At 36.9% G+C, this 25,422-nt stretch overlaps 1 protein-coding gene across 3 annotated transcripts in view; it reads right to left on the bottom strand.

Moving 5' to 3' along the window:
* NBAS (NBAS subunit of NRZ tethering complex) overlaps window positions 1-25,422 on the bottom strand; it is a 461,389-nt gene that overhangs the window by 82,719 nt on the left and 353,248 nt on the right. For all 3 annotated transcript variants that reach the window (XM_023728239.1, XM_023728240.1, XM_023728241.1), the window contains 4 exons: window positions 17,364-17,582; window positions 14,927-15,129; window positions 12,765-12,854; window positions 2,671-2,866 (listed from right to left, as the gene is read on the bottom strand). In XM_023728239.1, the coding sequence (XP_023584007.1) occupies window positions 2,671-2,866; window positions 12,765-12,854; window positions 14,927-15,129; window positions 17,364-17,582 (708 nt within the window). The remainder of the gene's footprint in view (window positions 1-2,670; window positions 2,867-12,764; window positions 12,855-14,926; window positions 15,130-17,363; window positions 17,583-25,422) is intronic.

Here is a 25,422-nt window from a genome sequence, read left to right as displayed (position 1 = left end):
GTTGATATGTTGTGGGGTTGTTAACCAATGTCATAAAACAACATGTGTACTACTGTTTCATGAGAAACTATTTGTTCTGTAAGTCTTCACCTGAAGTACAACAAAATTTAAAAAAAAAAAATTGGAGTCAATCCTCTCAAACTCTATCACTGCTTAATTAACTAAATTCATATAATATTCTAATTCTTTTGTTGTCATTTCAACAATGTTCACAGCATCTTCACCAGGAGTGGATTCCATCTCAAGAAACCACTTTCTTTGCTCAGTCCTAAGAAGAAACTCCTCATCTGTTAATTTCATCATTAGACTGCAGAAATTCAGTTACATCTTCAGGTTCCACCTCTAATTCTAGCTCTCTTGGTATTTCCACCACATCTGCAGTTATGTCCTCCACTGATGTCTTAAACCCCTCAAAGTCATCTATGAGAGTTGGAATCAATTTCTTCCAAACTTCTGTTAATATTGATATTTTATCCTCCTCCCACGAATCACAAATGTTCTTAATGGTACCAGAATGGTGTCTTAGTCATCTAGGGCTGCTATAACAGAAATACCACAAGTGGACGGCTTTAACGAAGAAAAATTTATTCTCTCACAGTCTAGTAGGCTACAAGTCCAAATTCAGGGTGACAGCCCCAGGGGCTGGCTTTCTCTCTCTTTTGGCTCTAGAGGAAGGTCCTTGTCATCAATCTTCCCCTAGTCAAGGAGCTTCTTAGGTGCAGGGACCCTGGGTCCAAAAGACACACTCTGCTCCCAGTGCTGCTTTCTTGGTGGTATGAGATCCCCATGTCTCTCTGCTTACTTCTCTCTTTTATATCTCAGAAAAGATTGGCTTAAATTGTAGATTAAGCTTGTAGAATGAGTTTACATAACTGCCGCTAATCCCATATCATTAACATCATGGAAATAGGATTTACAACACATAGGGAAATCTCACCAGATGACAAAATGGTGGGCAATCATACAATACTGGGAATCATGACCTAGCCAAGTTGATAGATATTTTGGGGGGACACAATTCAATCCATGATAAGTGGTGAATCCTCTTCAGAAGGTTTTCAATTTACTTTGCCCAGATCCATCAGAGGAATCACTATTTATGGCAGCTACAGCCTTATGAAATGTATTTCTTAAATAGTAAGACTTGAAAGTCGAAATTACTCCTTGATCCATGGGCTGCAAAATGGATGTTGTGTTAGCAGGTATGAAAACAACAATAATCTTGTACATCTCCATCAGAGCTCTTGGATGATCAAGTGATTTGTCAATGAGCAGTAGGTCTCAACAGTGGGCTTCAAAATATTCAGTAAACCATGTTGTAAACAGATATGCTGTCATCCAGGCTTTGTTGTTCCACTTATAGAGCACAGGTAGAGTAAATTTAGCATAATTATTAAGGGCCCTAGGATTTTCAGAATGGTAAATGAGCACTGGCTTCAACTTAAAGTCACCAGCTGCATTAGCCCCTAACAAGAGAGTCAGTCTGTCCTTCGAAGCTTCGAAGCCAGGCATTGACTTCACCTCTCTAGCTATGAAAGTCCTAGATGGCATCTTCTTCCAATACAGGGTTGTTTCATCTACATTGAAAATGTGTTGTTCATTACAGCTACCTTAATCAGTCATCTTAGCTAGATATTCTGGATAACTTGCTGCAGCTTCGACATCAGCACTTGCTGCTTCACCTTGCACTTTTATTATGGAGATGGCTTCTTTCCTTAAACCTCATGAACCAACCTCGGCTGGCTTCAAACTTTTCTTCTGCAGCTTCCTCACCTCTCTTACCCTTCACAGAATTGAAGAGAGTTAGAGTCCTGCTCTAGATTAGGCTTTGGCTTAAGGGAACGTTGTGGCTGGTTTGATCCATTAAAACTTTTTTAGACCACTAAAACTTTTTCCATATCACCAATAAGGTTGTTTCGCTTTCTTATCATTCGCGTGTTCACTGAAGTAGCACTTTTAATTTCCCTCAAGAACTTTTCCCTTGCATTCACAACTTGGCTAACTGTTTGACACGAGGCCTAGCTTTCAGCCTATCTTGGCTTTTGGCACGCCTTCCTCACTAAGCTTAATCATTTTCAGCCTTTGATTTGAAGTGACAGATATGCAACTCTTCCTTTCACTTGAACACTTAGAGGCCACTGTAGGGTTATTCATTGGCTTAATTTCAATATGGTCGTGTCTCAGGGAATAGGATGTTTGCGGAGAGGGAGTGAGACGGGAATGGCTGGTCGGTGGAGCAGTCAGAACACACACAACATTTATTGATTAAGTTTGCTCTCTTACATAGGCGTGGTTTGTGGTGCCCCCAAACAATTACAGTAGTAACATCAAAGATCACTGATCACAGATCACCATAACATATATAATAATAAGGAAAAAGTTTGAAATACTGCGAGAATTACCAAAATGTAAAACAGAGACACAAAACAAGCACATACTATTGGAAAAATGGTGCTGACAGACTTGCTCGACACAGGATTGCCACAAACCTTCAATTTGTAAAAAACACAATAAAATGAGGTATGCCTGTAGTTGGACTGACAAACCTATTGGAAAAGTCTGCATTACCAAGCTGATTATTCACTTGAAAGTAGTTTAAAGTAACTTAGAAATGACCGCTAGTTATTGTTAATAGGAAAACATACAATAACCAATCAGCCATTCCCTTACCTGTCTCTGGGGCCAAGCAGCTTTGAGAATGGCCTCCGTTCTAAAGAACACAAGGAGTTTGCCATCCTCCTCAGTCAGACGGAACGACTGCTCCACAATCTGCAGCACACGGATGCGGGGCCTCACGGGCAAGGCGTCATCTGCACAGAAAGGCCTCAGCCACTCCAGCAGGTCCTCAGAAGAAACTAACTCTTCTCTGTAAGTCAAAGTCAAGGGTTAGACATAAAATCCTAAGTCTTCCCCACCTCCACCCCCAGTAATCAAACATAGTCTTTGACCTACATATTTGTTTGTTGGGTGACTATTATTTTCCTCTGGAGAGGAAAAATTTAGGTTTTAAATGGCATAATATTAGGTATTTGAAACTTATATATTAGGTATTTAAAACTTATGTAAAATGAATATATTTTTAAAATAGTATCGTATTAAAATTTAAAAAATCATTAACCAATAGGTTCTTAGCTAGCAATTTATATTTTTGAATTCAAAATTTAATAAGTATACAACTTATTTCTATTAATGATACTAATACTGCCAGGCATCATTCTAATAATTTTACATATACTATTACTAGTTGGCAATAACCATGCAAAGTAGGTATTATAAATTCTATTTTATAGATGAGGAGACAGGCTTTAGGGAAATGATATAATATGCCCATAAGTATCTATAATTGACAATGAACTATGACTCCAAAGCCCATGTTCTTTCCTCAACAGTATACTGCCTTTCCACTGTGATTAGAATTTTAATATAGGGTTAGAGTATCGAATTTTATACTTCTCTAAGATCAAATATGAATGATTAGTTATTATATAATTGTGGAATCTAAAAGGAGTCAGAGTCGGAAACAACTTTCAATCCAGTATTGGAATCTCCTCTCTTGTAATCCCAAATGGACCATCTCAGGGAAACAACTTATTTGATGATGTCAATGAATTACTATCAATGGCTTTTAAGAGGTTACCCACATAGAAGCTTCATGCCTGCTAAGCCCTAGAGATCCATGCTAAAGCACTGAATTATACAGAAGGTTTTGTTGTAACCACATCCTTATGAGGCTTCCAACAATAAATCACCTAAACTGAGTGCCAGACTAACCTACCTTAAACTAAATTCCATGCCCTAACAAGACTTCAAGAAATTTTTTAACAACTGCCAAGAACAAAATTCTACAACGTTACTGAATATGTCTCTTAGTATGTACTCAATAATAAATTTGTCAAATTTTATGACAATTTATATTAAATAAAAGAATTATTATTTGCATTTAGGAATAGAAGAAATTATAAAATGTTGTGGATAGTGGCTTAAGCATTTCCTAAATTTACAAAGCCATTTGTTACTCTGACCAAAGAGCACCCTTAACATACATCAGGAATGGCACAAGTGGAGTATAAAAACAGAGGAATGCAACAAATATTTCCTGGATACCTACTATGTGCAAAGTGAACAGACTGTAGGGTGTAGTGAAAAAAGAATTTTTTGGGGTGTGGGGGGAATCTGATGTGGGCCTAACTGTGACCTTGGCCTCATCCTTTCCTAACAACTCAGGAGAAAGTCATGAATATTAGCAATCCCAATTTATAGTTTGGTAGACACAGGTCCCAAGAATATGTCTCCTGGAGTCTGTGAAGCTGAGATAATGTATATAAGGCACCTAGCATAGTAAGTGGCACAGAAGAGGTACTTAATAAACTGCAGTCATCATCATCAACATTATTAAAGCCTTATTGTTTACATTTAATGATACAGAGATGAAAATTGATAAGGTCTCTGCATTCAAAGAACTAATAATACAATGGAACACAAAGACTTTAAAAGCAACTATTCTCCAAATTACTAACATATAAATCTGAACAATTGTTTTACAGAAGGGGTGAGTAGAATCAAGAAAGGCTTTATAGAGGATGTAGCATCTGAACAGGATCATAAAGGATAACAGCATGTATGTAAATGGAAAGGCAGAAACATATAATCCAGACAAACAGAATAGCAAGGAAAAAGGGCAAGACTCAAAGGACATAGTATGCTCACAGAGAGATTAAAGCACAGATGTGTAGGTAGCAAATTAAATAGAGAGCTAAGGTAGGAAAGGTTCCCTAACCTAGATAACCAAGGGCTTCAATACAACACTGAAAAGGCAGATCAGCTTAATGCTTTTAAAGTACAGGCTTTGGAGTTGTCAGGCCTAGTTTCAATTCCCAGGTTGATCACTTACTAATAGGGTTACTTTGAGCAGGAAGTCACTTAACACTTGGGAGCCTCAGTTCCTTATTTGTAAATCAGAGATGGACAACAATATTTAACTCATGTGGTTGTGGAGAATCAAATAAATATATAAAATAAAATAAGAAACATAATACATATAAGACAATATCTGGCATGTAACTAAGCATTTCAATTAATGGCAAACATTTTATTATAATTTTGTATGAAACAGGAATGATGGAGAATTCTGAGCAGTGAAACACTATAATCAGATTACTGACAGGAGAGGTGTGCAGGCTGGGGCAGGCTCAGCCCCTATTGGTTGAGGGAAGGAGTTTAAAGCCCATTCTTGGCCTTGAGTCCAAGCCAGATTTTCACATAATATGAAGCTAATTTTTTTGACCCTCTCACCTAAGTGCAAAAAAAAGAGTAGAATGAGAAGAGGCTAGAGTCATGAAGACCAGTTGGACGTTCTAACAATAACCCAAGACCTGAAAGTGGTAATGAGAATGAAAACATTATTAACAATAATAACTTAATTAAACGTTTACTATGTGCTGTGAATTATATCACTTAATCAAAAATATCTTTTTCATGAATACTGCTATCATCCCCAATTTACTAATGAGGAAACAATCATAGAGAAGCTTAATAACTTATCCAAGGTCACACAGTACGTAGTGGAGCCAATATTTGAACTTAGGCTATCTGACTGCATTGCCAATCATTATACAACACTACTGAACTAAACAGGAGGCAGATTCCAGAACACTGTGGCAGCAGATTAAAATTATTCATATACTGAAGATATAGAAAGCTTATTATTATAATGTTTTCCAAGTTGTTAAATTGAGTTAGAGTTCTTTTTTTTTATTAGAACTTACTGTGCAGTTAGTAACGTCTGACATTTTGGAGGAATTTGCTCTAGCTTTTGGTTAATTGTTCAAATACATAATAAAATTATGAGAATTCATTCCTAAAATAGGACTATGTTCTAGAAGCACCATGTTCTGGATAAGTGTCAATACATATCCATATGAGTACTGGTGCTCAGTAGGACCACACAGATGTGAAAGGCAGCACTTTAGAAAAACTATCAATGACATGTAGGTCTTGCTATACATTAGGCACTACCTCCTGAAGTTTTTATCTGCTGAATGATTTGCATTTTAACTTGAATTTGAGTTTTCAGAATTCATAATAACTCTCATGGTCCGCAAATAATACATAGACACTGAGAAAGACAGAGAAAGAGCAAGAATTACAACAAAATGTTAACGACTGGCAAATCAAAGTAAAGAGTATATGGGTAACCATTTTTCCATCCTTGCAACTTTTCTGTAGGTTTGAAATTTTTCAAGATAAAAAGTTGGTTGAAAATAAGGAGTTGTGACTTTTATCATATAAAAGATGAAAATGAGAATAAGGAAAGAGATTCTATTTTTATAGTATTTTATGATGGCAAGGAGAGGATTTAATGAGCTTACAAATAAAAAGGGAACATTATTTCAAAACGCATTTACTTCATTACAAAAGTTATACAAATGATTTAGAAGTTATAGATAAAAGGGAAAGCCTCCCATCATTTACTAAAAATACATAGTTAATTGCTTCCACCTTTTTCCATATCTTAAAGATATTTTAAGTTATTATACTGCACATGGCAATTTACTACACTATTTAAAAACTAATTAATAAAAGGAACACACACACACACACACACATACACAGTTACACAACCAATTCTGGCACAGAAGATAAGGAATCACCTGCAATATACTAGTACCTGTATTAACAACAAGACCAACAGCAACGACAACAAAAAATGCATTCATTAAATGATTAATATGAGGATGTGGAGTGCTGGGATAGGGTTGAGTGTTGATCTACATTTCTTTATTGGGTATTATAGCATGGGAGGGCATTTATGACAATATAAAAGAATGAAAGAAATGTCAGCGAAATAAATGCAATTATTGAATGCAAAGCAAAAAAAGACAAATTTTAAGAATATAAATAAGCTAATCCTTGGTAAAAGAGTTTTTAGATTTTGCATGGTATACACATACCAAAATCAACCAGTCTGAAATTTAAATGGTTAAGGTACATTCACAGAGATAGTAAATATTAAAAGCACTTTATAAATCATGATGCACTACACAAAATAAAATTATTGATTTTATTTCAGAATGGGGAAGGAAAGACTGCATTCAAACAATAAAAACACACTGACCTTTGAGACTTCTTGTAAATACAAGATAAATGTCATAGAATTTGAGGGCCTGAAGAGAACATGAGGTCACTTTATCCATTTTTGAATTTAAAAACTATTTTGAATTTAAAAACTGGTAGCTTAATTTTTGAGTTGGCTTGTGAAGTATATGCCAACATTTTAAAATCTAAAAATTTCACACATGTACGTGCACATGTGTACACACACAAACACACACACCAGGATGGCTCCTCTTTAAATACTTGATGATCTGGACACGTGGCAAAAACAGGCTGGGGCCAACGGCTGCCTCCTTGTAACAAGGCATGTGTAAGCTCTCTAGCCACCCTCAGGCTCCACTGCTTCCTACCATCTCTTAAGCCCAGTCTACCTTGCTCATTTCCATTATCTGACCAGCCTCAGTAGGAAATGAGTTTGTAGACTCTGATTGTATGATACTAGATTAAGAATGGAAGGAAAGAAGAAGTGAGCAAGTAAATGTACAATGAGCTAACAGTGAGAGACATAAATCTTCATTGTACTTAGGCTCCTGGCCTCAAATAATCAACGGATCCACATATTATGCACACTCTTCTTACTACATATGAAATGAGTAAGGTGAAAATTTCCCAGGAGAATGTTATCTATTTATCAGCTCCCATGAAACAGTTAAGGGCAGTTGGCAAGGAACTGCAAAAAATGAATGCACACTGTGTTAATGGCACTGTAGTAGTATATAAAGTGTGGCTTTTCTTTTTTTCCCCCAAATAATTGTCATAATCAAGTTATAGTAAAAGAAAAATTCCTAGAAAGGCAATAATTCTAGTAAGTACATAATTCCAATCTTAATCCTTCATTTTTGTGATTGCTGTCAAATACATGTTAATCCAAAATAGTTTCCTGGGGTTCACTTATTAGTGAAACTATGGACACATCGCACCATTAACAAGATAAAAACGGCAGCCATGCAGTGGTAAATATGGTCTGCAGTGGCCCCGAGAAATACTGCAGTTTTCAGAGTGGATCCTCCTTCCTGGGTTGTGACCATGGCTTTCAGAAGGGCTCAGTATTATGGAACATAATGCTTCATGCACTGTAGGTGCTTAGACAATGTTAAATGATTTACTTTGTCTCACAGAGCAAGAAGAAATGATTCAATTTACTCAGGTGGGCTTTCTTTTTGATTTTCTATACTTTAGAAATAATGTAAAATCCCTAGGTAATACCAAAGAGTTCAATAAAGTCCGAATTATCTGACACTGTTCAATACACATGACGCTTTAAGACAGATGAAGGTATACTGTAGTTAAGTAGCAATTAAAACAAACAAAAAAAACCCAACAACCTTCGATAGTTTTGAAGAAAATCTTTCTTCCTTTTTGAATAGTGCACAAAGGAATTCCTCATTAATTAACTGTTTTCTAAGTGAATTTAATTCTGTATGTTCTTTTGAGAATCACTAACAAACTGGTTTATGCTTGTGGGTCATTCCTGTTAGGAAATTTTGTAAACATATCTGAAGGTAGGAAAGAGAAAAGAAAAGAAAGCAAAGGCAGAGAGAAGCAGATGGAAGAGGACGCTGGAGGAAGTGATGTCTTACAGACCTTGCTACTCAAAATTCAGTTCATGGATTAGTATCAGCTGGGAGCTTGTCAGAAATGCAGACTTTCAGGCCACACCCCAGAACTACCAAATCAAAATCCACATTTCAGTAAGATCCCCAGGAGATTCCTATGCAGAATAAAGCCTGAGAAGCACTACCTTACACTCTATTGCTGGCTCATAATGTCAGAAGGCGATGAGGTGTGGTGAGAAATTCATAGCATGTTTTTCCTATATTGCTCTGGACAAGTTACATAACCTCTCTGAGCTTCGATTCCCTAATCTGTAAAATGAAGATAATAACTATATGATAAAACTGTTCTTAGGATTAATGAGTTGCTGAATTGCATCCTTCAGAGGGCTTGGCAGAGAGTGTTCATCAGGGTTTTCTTCTTTTTTTTTTTTTGGATGAGTAACACTAGTATTTTCTTAATTCTAAGTTTAATGATATACTATTTTAGAACATTATTATTTTAGCTGTTGAATTCTAAAAAACCAATTTTCTAAAGCAGACTAATAAACTAATTCCAAACATGAACTAGAATTTTTATTATATCCTCAAAATAGAATGATATAGAATACATTAACTATAGGAAAACAGCACACCCATTTATAAAATAAATTTAATTTGCATAAACCTCTGAATAATTAATTACCTCAATCTTATGTTTAATTGCAGATGTTAAAAAAGATTTTTGACACTATTTCAAAACCTTAGAATACTTAACCCTGATGTCTGGAAGCAAGAATGTGGTTAACATGAAAAGGGGGTCATCTGTACAGGCAGCTGAGTGTTCCACTAGTGGCCTGAGTGGGTGTGGAGGCTTTATGTGGTTTAAAATTAGCACAGGTAAAATAGAGAAAGGGGGCTTTATGGTGAGGCATGAGCTATAATTGAAAAGCGAACAATATCTACACCAATATAAAACGTAAAAGAGAGACTTGCTGAAAATGGCATAAACTGTCTAAAACTTAACCACAAAACTAAACACTTGGTAGCATTAATACTAAAAACAAACAAACAAACAAAAACCCATGGCCATCTAGTCAATTCTGACTCATAGCCACCCTACAGGACAGAGTAGAACAGATCCACAGGGTTTTCAAGTCTGTAAATCTTTACAGAAGCAGACTGCCACATCTTTCTCCCAAGGAGCGGCTGGCAGGTTTGATACACCAACCTTTACGGTTAGCAGCCGAGCTCCTTAACCATTATGCCACCAGGGTTCCTTCAGCATTAATACACAAACTAAAACTCTTATTTTTCTGTGTATTCGCTCTGCCAGGAATATTACAGGATGTGTATGTGTACCCAAGAACGTGAACGTACAGGTATATGTCACAGCTGAGAATGTGTATGAGTAGAAGTGATTCACTATTTAAACAGACACTATGGAGGGTAGAGGATGTTAAGGTTTCAGGGTTGGGGCTGAGGATGGCTTGGTACGTCAACAAGAGGGAGGGTGTGGGGACACTTCAGGCCCAGCATGGCTTCTAGAAGTTAGGCAGTCATGGCAGGCCAAATGGTAAAGAACCCGAGTGGGTTACTTTAAAAGAGCCTGAATCTCCATGTCCCTCCAAAGACTCCACTTGCAACCACCTGGAGAAGAGAAACTGAAAGCCCTGTGTGACTCTGCCAGACACATTGTTGGGAAGGGAAATCCGGTGCTAAATCTTGGTCATTTTTTCTTGAGACTATCTACCTATTTCTAAACAAGCAAAGGGTATCAAGCTTAAATGTGCAGATTCAAAAAACACTTGCCAGGAATAAAAATTTGATTTTGACCTTTTTTCTTTTTTAAGCAAACAAGTTCACTGAAGTTTTTTGTTGTTGTTAAAAAGCCTTTGTTATTCTGTGTCACTGGATTAGAAAGTAAGATCTTGTTCCATTTCTCCATTCCCTGACGTTTTCCTCTGTGGAAACTGAAGCTTAAAAAACCAGTCTGTATTCAAGAGACCAAAGTTGGATTCTTCGGTATATCTGGCTGGAAATTCACTAAGAAAAACACTGCCTTCTAACCTTCGTGAGATGTCTCCAGTGAGACAAGACTGAGGGACCCAACTGGAAGGGGCTTAAAACAGCTCCTGTTAAATTCCCTTTCATCATGTGAGGCCAAGATCCAAATTCAGCATCATCTGAAACAAGCTGCTCAGCTGACAGCATCTCGCTAGGGAGTTACTAGCTGAGAAATGACTGACAAGCTGTGATTGGAACAGGAGTAGCTTTATGCATCCTATAGGAAGGTGGCTGAGTGTTTGCCCCATGTAGTATCTCTGCCCGCTCTGGTATCTGCCTGTATCTGTAGTTGCTCAGACAGTTTCCTCAGCCTGGAAATCCATTATGCACTCCTCCTTCTAAGAGACTCTTATTTCATAGAAATATGAATATATCACCACTTACGCATCCTGCCCTGACTTCTCTAGGCAGAATAAATCACTTCTGCCACCTTGCTTTCTGTGTAGCACTTGTAGTGCTGTGCTGTTGAATCGATTAGGACTCATTGCGACCCTACACGGCAGAGTAGAACTGCCCCACAGGGATTCCTACGCTGTAATCTTTACAGAAGCAGATTGCCAGGTGTTTTCTCCCGCAGAGCTGCTGGTGGGTTCAAACCTGCAACCTTTTGGTTAGCGGCCAAGTGGTTGACCATTATCCGACCAGGGCTCCTGTATAGCACTTACCACTTTACGTTATAGTTACTAGGACCGTCAGAAACTTGTCTGCCCTGCAAGACTGTGGGCTCCTTGTAGTTAGAGGTTGTATCTTATTCATCTCTAACTCCTCACGACTTAGCACAGAACATGGCACACAGTAAACTCAGAGGATAACTACATTTTTTTTTTATAATAAGGGGCCTAAACCAGCCACTGCCATTAACTATCTTCTTACCTAAAGACCTAAAAGCAAAGGAAAAGCTGTACATGGTAAAAGGTAGAGTAAGTAGGGGGTTCTGCTTGCAATGTTTTCTGTATTCACCTACACAGCCTACCCTGTATTCTTTCACTCAAGTCTCAAGCACAAAGCAACACATGGAAATATACTAATAACTGCATGTGAGTACTAAATAATGCTTTGAAACCAGGGTAGAACCAGGTGCTATTTCCCACATCTATGACCCTGGGTAAGTCAATTCCTCTCTCTGATCCTTCATGTCCTCATATGAAAAGGCAACAACATACGCAAATATTACAAATAATAATCACTAAACTTGCAAATATACATAGAAAATACTACAATAATAAGTAAATTGGATTATAAAAGTGTTTATACATTTTGATTGAAACTATGTAAAAATGTATGTGTACCAGAACATTAACTGAAAAGTAATATGTAAATAAAAAATTGTATTACTGAATGAAACTATGGGGAGTTTCCTGAAACATTTCTTCATTATTATTATATTTTCAATTTAAAAAAAAAAAAAAACTTGGGTAGAGGATCTACAGGGTTGACATGGAGACTAAACATATGAAAGACCATTTAAACTCTAAGGAGGTTTATATGTAATTGTTAATATGTGGTTGCTATTATTGCTATCATTACCATGGTGAATGGATGCAAAATTCTTTCTAAAGATGGCATTAGAGGCGTTCACACCTTTCTAGACTATAGAGTCTGAGTCTTCAGATAAGGTGGACCTACGTTATATAAAGATTCAAAGTGTAACAGATATACACTTTAGAAATTTCCATACTTGACCAATACAGTTAACCTCTTGGAGGTACGATTCTCTCTTCTTCGAAGAAGCTTAAAGCAGTTTCCTCTCCCTGGTCTCCAGATGCAAACGTTAAGAAGAACCAGTGATCTCCACGGAAAACGACGCTCAGAAGAGAAGGTTTGAGTGTCCTGCTGGAGCTGATGGGGTCAGCACAGAGCTGGGGAAACCATGTCTCCGCTTTAGAGCCGAAAACATTGTTCAGTTATGCAGGAGACCATCAGCTCTTCCTCAATGCCTAAGGATGTTGCTTAGTTTTTGAAGTCCCATCAATACGGATATTGAAGGTAATTCTAAGAGTCTGGGGAAAACCATTAAATACAGATTCACACACTGTTCTGTTCTGTTCTTACCCCTTCTCCACACTGGCACGGACTGCTGCAACAACCCCTTCCAGGACTTGGAGTGGATCCTGTGGCCCACCAAGGTCAGCACTGCCTCCACTGTCAGGGGAAAGAGAAGAACTAATTCAGAAATAAGCTTGGCATTTACACTCTGATGAACCCAGCTGGATTTCGGCAGAGTATACTGCCAGCTCATAGCCATTTCCAGCATATGCATTCTACAAATGTGTCAAATCCTATAATATGAGCTAAGGGTATGGAAATGAAACATTTTCTGTCTTCAAGGAGCTCATAGTCTAATATATGCATGTTTTCTCATCAAGAGAATAATAAAATCTACTTGCATTCTGTCATTCAAAAAATATTCATTGCACATCGAATTTATGAGCTATATTAAGCATTAGATATAAACTCTCCAGTTGATCTTTTTTTTTTTTTTTTAAAGAAACTAATGTATATTTGGTATCTACTAGGTAATAGGTACTGCTAAGTCCTTTACATACATTCTGTCATGTAATAATGCCAACAGCCCTACAATCAGGGACTATTATTATGCCCATTTTACAGAAGTGTGTAAATCTGGAACTAGTAAATTCTGAAGATGTGGCAGAGGAAAACAAAGTTTTATATGAATTTTTAAAATAATTTAAGTTACATGATTTAAATCAACTGTTTGATTCAGTTACTTTCATGCTTTTGTCATTCTGTGCCTACTAACATTTTACTTGCTTTCTAAAAGGTAAATGTTACGGACACTGTAAAACAGCAACTTCTTTTCCTTTGAAAAACAGGTAGCTGAACCTCAAGTTCCCTCTCCTTCCACAACTGAATGATTTAATTCACATTTATTGATTGTCTTCTGCATGCCAAGCATAACATTTATTAGATCAGAACCAAATCTTAGTAATAGAACCATATACAGAGAAAGAGAAGGATAATTTATGTCAGAATTTTATAAGCTTAAGAATATCATATGCCATGTTTTATTTTAGTTAGTAAGGAAAATGTGCAATTTTTAGGAAATAAACCAAATTCATCAAAGCACTAACTTTTTTAAATGTTTATTTGTTGTGAGTCTCATCTAAAAGTTGATTAAAAAAACAACAAAACAGCAACTATGAAACAAAAGTATGAAATATGGCAAATAAAAATCTCATAATTTGAAAGAAGAGAGTCATTATTATAACCAACAACAATAAAATCATCATAAGCTAATAACAGAACTACACTTTATTAATCTGGCATTTGTTCTTTCTAAAATATTATATGATATTTTATGTCTCTCTCTATATATAAATTTACCAAATACCTCAGAGCATTAAGGTGAAAACTGTATCAGGCTAGGGTAATTAAACTGATAAAGGCTCATCTGATTTCAGTTCAGCTGCAGAAAACTGACATGCATTTAATCAAAAAAGTTCCTCAAGAGCCAATACAGAATTACAAAGAATGCTTAAAAGGAGAACAAATTAAACACAGCTAAATCTTTTAGCCTAATTGCATTATTCACAGTAAGTACTTGATGCTTCATTATTTTTTTTTAGCTTAACTTTTTTCTCCTTTCTAATCCTCTTGGATGCATTCCTACAAAGACACAAGCGTTATCGACACAAAAGGAGAATTGCTCAATTTCCGGTTTTATGCCATTGATTGCGGGTAAATAATGTTCTAAGACACTAACTGCTTCTCTGTATGATTAACTTTACCTTACTCACTTCAAAAGAACCTTCTGGGAACCATCTTCCCACTGCTACAAAGAAGGGGAATTAGAAAAAGGTCAGATCTGAAAAACCACACTTAAGTCACATGGCACTCTGACACCTTCTCATCATTTTGGCCTTCCCCTTATTTCAAGAGTAATTTCTTTTTTATGGAGGGTGAGGAGGGGAGGAGGGAGTTCCAACCAGAAGTTAGCTTGTTTCTTAACATGTTACACACAGTACCACTGATGAAACATTTTTCCTGGTTTTCCATTCTCAAGATATTTTCAAACATAAGACTTTGAGAACTCTAATAATAATCTCTGACTTTTGTGAAATACTCCAGAGTTTATAAAATGCTTCCATGCACATCATCTTATTTTATTTTCATAACAACCATGAGTGAGGCAGGCACAATTAGTGGCAATATATCACCTCAGGTTTTCCCTCAGTGACTATGCTATAGCTTACCTTAACGCGGAAATTATTTTCCTTATCGCAGTCTGTACTATATCCTTGGGTGAGATGCCAAGGGGGCCAACAGCCACCTCTAGCAGCTGCTGAATCATTCTTAGCGGCTGACCATCTAAACACATGGCCACAGCTTGATCATGAACTTTCACTTTTTCTGATCGGGACAGATCATACAGGTTACTGTATTTCTGCAGCATTTCCTGGAAAGACATGATATTCAACACCTAAATGTCAAATAGGAATTAAATGTGTAGATGGCTCAGGACCTGGCACTGTTTCATTCTGTTGTACACAGGGTCATTATGAGTCAGAACCGACTCGATGGCACCTAACAACAACAACATATGCACACAGTGGAACATATTTAGAAGATTCTCAAACCAAATACCTTATTACCACTAATGCACAGTCAAGAACATGTAGTGGTTAGTAAGAGCTTAGGCTCCACATTCACCCAGGCTTGAGCTCAAATCCTCACTTTACCATTTAGTATTTATTGGGCCTTTGTAATTTCAGTATTTGGAAAATGAGGATGAGGACCACAAGTTCTTGTGAAGGAATTAAATGAGATAAAATGTAAGTCGGCTTTTCGTACAATGTCAGGCACAAAGTAATACTCAATAAGTGCAACTTTCTCTATATTACTATTATTATTATTATTCACTAGGACCATGCAATAGCTGTAATCTATACAGCATCAATTACATGAACCCAGGTATCGTACATGTAAGAGACTGCACAAGTAGTTTTAATCAGCCTCATTTTTTTAAAAAGGAAACTTAAGATCAAAGATGTTAAATAGTGTGCCCAAAGTAACATGGCTACTAGCAATTAATGGAGCCAGGATTAGAATCAAAAAGTCTACTTCTTCCTCCTCCCCCATGCTACATTTTCTGCCTCTCTCTGAGAGTATCTGTAAAAACTAAATGTTACAGCAAATAATTCAAGAAATGGGCCATAATCATTGTTTTTCAGCATATCAAATATGGACACTTAATGATAATAATACTTTCCAGGCTCTTTACATTTTACCAAGTAATCCTGAATATACTGTTTTGTCTTTGAAAACAACCATGTAAAAATCTGAGCATTAACTGTGTATTTGATGATATTCAAGAATTACTATTATTTTTATTGTGCTAATGTTGTAAGGGTTGTATCTTAAAAAAACCTCATCTTTTAGAGATATATATGGAAGTATGTATCAATGAAATAAAAAGATGACTGAGGTTGCTTTACAGTAATCCACAGGAGTGGAGGGGAGATAGGTAAGGGTATGGATGAAATAAGATTGGTCTTGTTTCGATAACTGTTGAACCAGAGAGTTGGACACATGGGATTTCATTTTCATTTTACTATTCTCCCCATTTTGAAATTTTCTATTAAAAAAAAAAAAAATCCCTGTGAGTTAGGCAGGGCAGTTACTGATACCCTCATCTAACAGAGAGGGAACCAAGGCTCCATAAAAAGTCCCTTCACTATGACTGCACTAACCTTCAAGAGTATACAAGACTTTTTTTTTCTGGGTATATAATTAAAATAAGGATATTAAACTGAATGGGGACAAATGTATGGGGATGAAGATTATTTCCATCTTTTGCTACGGAAGACACCTTAATAAAATCAAATAAGATTTGAAATCAACTCAACGCCACTAACAACAACGTCTAATTAGGAACCAAGAGAGTCTTCTCTGACTGAATGCCATTCAAAAATAGTCATATGGTATCTTTAAGTCACAGCCTAACTGAAACAAACACGTTTTTGTTAATACCCTGCTTGACCCCATGTATACTATTCTAGTCATTGAAAGACAATACTCATTACAAGGAGAGCAATGTCAACTCTCTGGATTTGAATATAGTATAGCATTTGATTAAAAAATGAGAGAAGTAGTTAGAATTTTTCGTACTTGAAAATTAAAATTTTACCCTAATTCTTGCAATTATGGATTGTAGCATTTTAAATATCATCAGGATAAATCAAGATTGTAAAAGCAAATTTGTTCCCTAAAAAGGCATCTCTGTTGCTCAGACCATTATTTAATGGTATTTATTAGACAGGCTAACAGGCACTGAAAAATACAAAATGAAATAAAACTGCTATTAAACTTTTGAATTCTTCTCATTATGCTTTCAGTGATGGGTTTGCATTTTTCCCCTCATCTACTTCTCTTACTCCATCAACCCTCTCATCCCCAGTATCAAAAATTGTGTTAAGTGGCTTAAAATCCTTTTATAAAGAAGTAAAAATTGAACTGACAATCAAACGATATTGAAGAGGTTAAAGACAAACGTTTGAGGACCTTCTTCAAGGATCTCTGCAAGACTGAAAACCATATCAAAACTATTGGACTGTACTTTTAAAGAGTAAATGACAGCATATACTATCTGATACTGAGTGAGTGAGCAGATACAAGTTTTCATTTCATTACCTGCTCACTATTCTTCAGAGAAACAATGAAGCTATGGCTGAGAGTTTCTAGGTGGGCAAGTGATTTCTCCAGATGATTCAAAGCATCTGCATAGGTAACTTTAGAATAACTAATTTCTTGAATGTCTTCTTCTGAACTTCTTTTCCTTGGCTTCTCAATAAAATGTTTGACTGTCTTAATAGCTTTTCTAGTCATCTCTTTACGCGCTTCCACAGACAGCTTAAAAAAAGGGAAAAAAAAGTATTAACAGCAAGACAAACCAGCCTTACATTATTATACATGTATAGTTAATAAGTGAAAATTTAATATACATAACTTTAATCTATGAATAAGACGTTTGTTAAACTAGCTTTACTTCTGTGAAGAAAACAAACAACAGTGAGCTACCATTTTCACCATTATATTTTTGCAAACAACCGTTCCTTTTACATTTGTTTGCCAACTGCGCTCTCCCCTGCGAGCTATTTTTGTAAGTGCACTAGGTTCATTTTTTTTTTTTTTTTAACAGAAACATGTAAAACAAAATTGGAACAGTGGCAATTACAAAAATACCTCATGGGGGGAGGGCCAGTTGGCAAACAAATGTAGAAGGTATGCGTTACTTGCATACAACACAGTATATTAGTAAAAATGGATTTTAAATTCATGTTGTGATGAAATTAGTAGTCACGTAGATTGTTACAGAGAAAAAGTGAGAAGTCATTTCTACAATCACAATTCACAATTCTGATCATTTATTATAAGGAAAGAATTCAAAAGAAGAAACGAATTACAGACATGAAGATTTTTAACTGGGATACAGCTATAAGGGTAAAACTTCAAGAGCAAGTAATTATCTGATAATAAGAGAAATGTTAACTAGCTTATAGTAAATTATGGATAAAATATTACGTGGCCACTAAAATTAGAGTTATAAAAACAGTATAGCAATGTGGAAAATGTTTATTATATAAAACTATCTACAGCATGCTTACATTAAAATTTAAACTATACATGTGCTTATAGAATAAAGAATATAGAATGAAGAATAAAAAGAAAATACACACACACAAAAAAATTAGGGTTGGGATTATGAACAATTTTTTATTTTCTACTTTCCAAAGTTTTCATGACAATGTTGTATTCATTTATTCAACTACAGAATTCTGATTGTGAAAGGTACTGTGTTAGGTATGCAGAGATTCTATTTTTCTAATAATGTTAAAAATATCAAGCTCACCTTCAAGAATACAAAATAAAGTCTACAGTTTACCCATTTTGATGGAGACATCACATACCTCTAAGCAATTCTGGATGCTTTCTCCACCCTACTTATTTGTGCTGCTTTTGATTCTAGGTTTTAGTCTCCTGTCAACTATTCAAGTACATGCCCATTTGTGTTGATTTTTTTAAATTTAAATAAAAACAAATAAAGATTCCTAGGATGAAATCTTAGTTTTTCCTATTATTTCTTGAAATTGGTCACTGTATGTCTCTGGCTATTCTAAAAATTAGGAATAGTGACCACACTAGGAAGTAAACATCTACCAACCCTCCATTTTCTATTTGTCTCCTCTAAGTCACTCTACATACAATTAATATGTTTAATATAGATAGCCGACATTTTCTTAATTCTGTATACATATTGATAAAAAGGTATCTTTAGTAAAGAACTATTTTCTTTGAATTGCAGCTAAGTGACTACTTTGTAAATACAGCTTTAAAACAAGTTTTCTAGCCCCAACTTCTAAATAGATTGCTGCCTCTAAATATCTATGGTATATTAAAAAACAAAAACAAAAACAAAAGCCACTACTGACTAATAATGTTATTGTCTCTTTCTCCCAAATAAACTGAAATTTAAAAATACAAGATTCTAGAACTGTGTTCCCCACCCATCTGTCAATCTGTGGTACTGTGGAGGCTTGCATGTTGCTAACATGCTGGAAGCTTTAACACTAGTTTTTCAAATACCACTCATGAAGGACCGGTTTCAGTGGAGCATCCAGATTAAGACAAACTAGGAAGAAAGGTTTGGCAATCTACTTCCAAAAATCTGCCAATGAAAACCATATGCATCACAACAGAACATTGTCAGATATAGTCCTGGAAGACAAGCCCCTCATGTTGGAAGGAATTCAAAATACAACTGGGGTAAAAGCTGCCTCCTCAAGGTAGAGTCGAATACGATGAAATGAATGGAGTAAAGCTTTCGGGACCTTCATTTGGTGATGTGGCACAACTTAAAATGAGAAATAACAGCTGCAAACACCCATTAGTAATCCGAATGTGGAATGTACGAAGTATGGATCATGGAAAACTGGAAGTTGTCAAAAATGAAACAGAACACTTGAAGATATCCTCGGGATTAGTGAGCTGAAATGGATTGGTCTAGGCCATTTTGAATCTGACAATCATATGGTCTACTATGCCGGGCATGATGAATTGAAGAGGAACGGTGTTACATTATTGTCAAAGAGAACACTTCAACATCTATCCTGAAGTAGAATGTTGTCAGTGATAGGTTAATATCCATATGCTTACAAGGAAGACCAATTAATACAACTATTATTTAAATTTATGGCATCAATGGCAAAGATGAAGAAATTGAAGATGTTTACCAACTTCTGCAGCCTGAAACTGATCAAACACGCAGTCAAGATGCACTGATAATTACTGGTAACTGGAATGCAAAATTTGGAAATAAAGAAGGAATAGTAGCTAGAAAATACAACTGTGGTGATACAAATGATGCCAGAGATAACAAGGTAGAATTCTGTAAGATCAAAGACTTATTCATCAGAAATACATTTTTTAACAACACTATCAGTGACTGTACAGGTGGACCTTACCAGACAGATTACACAGGAATCAAATTGACTACATCTGTGGAAAGAGACAACAGAGAAGCTCAATATCATCAGTCAAGCCAAAGCTAGGGGCTGGTTGTGGAATGGACCATTAACTGCTCATGTGCTAGTTCAAGTTAAAGCTGAAGAAAATCAAAGCAAGTCCACAAGAGCCAACATATGACTTTAAATGTATCCCGCCTGAATTTAGGAACCATTTCAAGAATAGATTTGAGGCACTGAACACTAATGACTGAAGACCAGAACAGTTGTAGGAAGACATCAAGGACATCACACATGAAGAAAAGGTTATTAAAAAGACAGGAAAGATGGAAACAACCAAAATGGATGTCAGAAGAGATTCTGAAACTTGCTCTTAAGTGCAAAGCAGCTAAAACATATAGAAGAAATGATAAAGTAAAAGAGCTGAACAGAAGATTTCAAAAGGCGGCTCGTGAAAATGAAGAAAAGTATTATGATGAAATACATAAAGACCTGGAGGTAGAAATCCAAACAAAAGAACATGATTGGCATTTCTCAAGCTGAAAGAACTAAAGAGAAAATTCAGGCCTCAAGTTGCATTACTGAAAGATTCTATGGGCAAAAAAAATTGATGGCACAGGGAGCATGAAAAGAAGATAGAAGAAAACATCCAGTCACTGTATCAAAAAGGGAGTCTTGGTAATATAGTGGTTAAGCATTCGGCTGCTAATCAAAAGGTCAGCAGTTGAAATCTACCAGCCACTCCTTGGAAACCCTATGAGGCAGTTCTGTTCTGTCTTAAACGGTCACTGTGAGTTGGAATTGACTCAACGGCCATCGGTTTGGTTTTTCAGTCTGGTATCAAAAGGAAAAAGTCGATATTCAACCATTTCAGGAGGTAGCAGATGATCAGGAACTCTTAGCACTAAAGGAAGAAGTTCAAGCCACACTGAGGGCATTGATGAAAAACAAGGCTCCAGGAACTGATGAAATACTGAGATGCTTCAACAAATGGATGCAATGCTAGAAGTGCTTATATGTCTATGTCAAGAAATTTGTAAGGTAGCTACCTGGCCAGCTGACTGGAAGAGATTCATATTTGTGCCCATTCCAAAGAAAGGCAATCAAATGGAATGCATAATTTATCGAACAATATCATTAATATCACATGCTAGCAAAATTCTACTGAAGATAATTCAAAATGGCTGCAGCCATAGATTGACAAGAAACTGTCAAAAGTTCAAGTCGGACCCAGAAGAGGACGTGGAACAAGGGATATCTTTGCTAATGTCGGATGGATCTTGGCCCAAAGTAGAGAATACCAGAAAGATGTCTACCTGTGTTTTATCAGCTACATGAAGACATTTGACTGTGTGAATCATAACAAATTATGGATAACATTATGAAGACTGAGAATTACAGAACACTTCACTGTGCTCATGTTGAACCTGTACGTGGATAAAGAAGTAGTTGTTTGAAGAGTACCTGGGGATACCGCGTGGTTTAAAACTGAAAAAGGTGTGTGGCAAGGTGGTATCTTTCCACTTTACTTATTCAGTGTGAACGCTTAATAAATAATCTGAGAAGCCAGACTATATAAAGAAGAATATGGGAGGCAGGGCCAAGATGGCAGAGTAGTCACACGCTTCTGGTGGACCCTCTTACAACAAAGACCCGAAAAACAAGTGAATCAATTATATATGGCAATCTGGGAGCCCTGAACATCTAAGGCAGAGTTGAAGAATCAGACTGAGTGGCAGGGGGAGGGAGAGATAGTTAGGAAGCACTGGAGGAGTTGCCAGACCTGATCCGGCAAGAGCCTGAGCCCTTCAGGCCCAATCAGCTCGGGGGTGAGAAGTGAGGCAGGCAAGCAGCTGTGTTCGGGAGGCGCGTTTTCCGCACCAGGAGAGCCCCAGCACCAGAAAGTATACTTGGCCACCCAGAACCAGTGAGAAGGAGCACTCATGGGCAAAAGATAAGTATTTGCATACGGCCTACCGCGCGGATCAAAAACACCCGCCTATAGGGAAAAACCTCTCTCCCATTTACCTCCCCACTCCCTGCTCTACACTGGGTCCCAGACTGGCTTCAGCAATTGCCGAGTCCCCTGGGCTGGAAGTAGGATCCGTCACACACCCTGAGCCATTCTGCCAGCCTTGGAGAGTGAACAAATTAACAAATGGGAAAAAATAAACTGCCAGCTCCCCTAAGCCAGGAACCCAGGGTAGGCACAGCTCCTTTGCCTAGGCACAGCCATAAGGGATCCATGGACTCTGAGTGCTTTTCCCCCTGCAGAGACTGGTATGGGCCCATTTCGACTGTGTAGGCCCTCATTACCACAGTACAACAAGGTATATACCTGAAGTCTAACTTGAACTGTTTCAGTCATGAAGTGGCAGGTTCTTGACATTTGACACAGCTCTGTCCATTAAGCAGGGTCTTCACCTACCCATATCAGGGGCCTGAGGACTGGTGGCTCCACCCATGCCACCTAGCCACCTGTGATAGGGGCCCAAGAATAAGAGGTGCCCCCTTTGTCCTTACAGCCAACAGCACTGGGTGCACACAGTCCAGCTGCAAAACCCACCCTAAACACTCTAGGGAATAGGGACACGCCTTCCTCCTGGACACTCAGGGGTGGCCGTCATCCCCCTGCCTTGGTCAGAGTGTGTCCCTCTGCTGCAACCAGATGCCTGTGCCTACACCAATCATCCATGCCTGTCTAGGACTGTATGTGAGAGCCTACACTACACACTTGGTACTTCTCTACCTGGGCACTTGAGCGGAATCCAGACAGGAGAAGAGGGCGGACTCCTGAGCTCACATACCTAGTAACAGATCTAAGCCCCTGGTGACAGGACATTAGAGCTTCAAAGTTGCCAATAATCAAACTAGCTCATACAAGCAGCCTATTTGGGCATATCAAAACTAAACAAGAAGCTCGGACTCAGTAAACAAACATAAAATAAGTAAATATAATAACTTATTGATGGATTGGAGACAACACTCAATATCAAATCGCAGAAAGAGGCAATCCATGACGGCTTCAGCAAGCTCCCAAAATAAAGAATCTAGAAATTTTCCAGAGGAGGAAAATTTCTTGGAATTACTGGAGGCAGAATATAAAAGATTAATATACAGAACTCTTCAAGAAATTAGAAAGCAAAATAAGCAAAACGCAGAACATGCAACAGAGGAAAATAAACAGATTAGAGAAGAGCATAATGACGAATTTAACAGGCTGCAAGAATCCACAGAGAGACAACAATCAGAAATCCAGAAGACTAACAATAAAATTTCAGAATTAGACAGCTCAATAGAAATTCATAGGGCAGAAATGAGGCAATGGAAGTCAGAATTAGTGAGACTGATGATAAAGCACTTGACAGCAACTTATCTGAGGAAAAATCAGATGAAAGGATTAAAAAAATGAATAAACCCTAAGAATTACGTGGGAATCTATTAACAGGAATAAACGAGTGACTGGAGAACCAGAATGGGGGAGAAATAGAAAACACAGAATCATTGAAGACTTGTTGGCAGAAAATTTCCCTGATACCGTGAAAGATGACAAGATATCTACCCAAGATGCTCATTGAACCCCAGAAGGTAGATCCCAAAAGAAAGTCACCAAGACATATTATAACCAAACTTGCCAAAATCAAAGATAAAGAGAGAATTTTAGGAGAAGCTAGGGATAAACAAAAACTCACCTACAAAGGAGAGTCAATAAGAATAAGCTCGCACTACTCAGCAGAAACCAAGCAGACAAGAAGGCAATGCAATGACATATATAAAGCCTTGAAGGAAAAAAAACTGCCAGCCAAGAATTATATATCCAGCAAAACTGTCTCTCAAATATGACGGTGAAATTACGGCATTTCCAGATAAACAGAAGTTTAGGGAATTTGCAAAAACCAAACCAAAATGACAAGAAATACTAAAGGGAGTCTTCAGGTTAGAAAATTAGTAACATCAGATAACAATCCAAGTCTAGAACACAGGACAGAGCAAGCAGATATCAACCCAGATAGGGAAGTCACAAAAGATAAATCAAAGCTAAAACACTGAAAATAGGGAAACAGATGTTAATATGTAAAAGATGACAACATTAAAACAAAAAAGAGTGACTTAAAAAATGCAGACATAGACTTTGCATATGGATAAGAAGTCAAGGTGATATAAAGAAATAAAAGACTGGTATAAACTTAGAAAAATAGGGTATTAAGGTAACCATAAAGAAAAGTAACAATCCTACAAGACAAAATAAAAAACCAGAAAAAGGTAAAGACTCAGAAAACACACAATCAACAACAAGAAAAATGATAAAAAGAAAATACATACAGAAAAACAACACAGCACAGAAAATGAAGTGGAACAAAGAAACTGTGAACAACACACAAAAAAAGACATAAAAACGACAGCATTAAACTCATATCTATCAATAATTACACTGAATGCAAATGGACTAAATGCACCAATAAAAAGACAGAGAGCGGCACATTGGATAAAAAAACACGATCTGTCTATATGCTGCCTACAAGAGACGCACCTTAGACTTACAGACACAAACAAACTAAAACTCAAAGAATGGAAAAAATATATCAAGCAAACAACACTCAAAAAAAGAGCAGGAGTGGCAATATTAATCTCTGACAAAATAGACTTTAAAGTAAAATCCATCACAAAGGATAAGGAAGGGCACTACATAATGATTAAAGGGTCAATACACCAGGAGGACATAACTATAATAAATACGCACGCACCCAACAACAGGGCTCCAAAATACATGAAACAAACTCTAACAGCACTGAAAAGAGAGACAGACAGCTCCACAATAGTAGTAGGAGACTTCAACACACCACTTGCGGTGAAGGGCAGAACATCCAGAAAGAAGCTCAACAAAGACACGGAAGAGCTAAATGCTACAATCAACCAACTTGATCTCCTAGACATATACTGAACACTCCATCCAACAGCAGCCAAGTATACTGCCTTTTCTAATGTGCATGGAACATTCTCCAGAATAGACCACATATTAGGCCATAAATTAAGCTTTAACAAAATCCAAAGCATCGAAATATTACAAAGCATCTTTTCTGACCATAAAGCCATAAAAGCAGAAATCAACAACAGAAAAAGCAAGGAAAAAAAAATCAAACACATGGAAACTGAACAACACCTTGCACAAAAACTACTGGGGTATAGAAGAAATTAAGGATGGAATAAAGAAATTCATAGAATCAAAC

This window comes from Trichechus manatus, unplaced genomic scaffold (assembly GCF_000243295.1).
Source record: "Trichechus manatus latirostris isolate Lorelei unplaced genomic scaffold, TriManLat1.0 scaffold00023, whole genome shotgun sequence".
Lineage (NCBI taxonomy): Eukaryota > Metazoa > Chordata > Mammalia > Sirenia > Trichechidae > Trichechus > Trichechus manatus.
The sequence above is the reverse complement of the archived record's forward strand: the minus strand, read 5'-3'. Positions and strand labels throughout refer to the sequence as shown.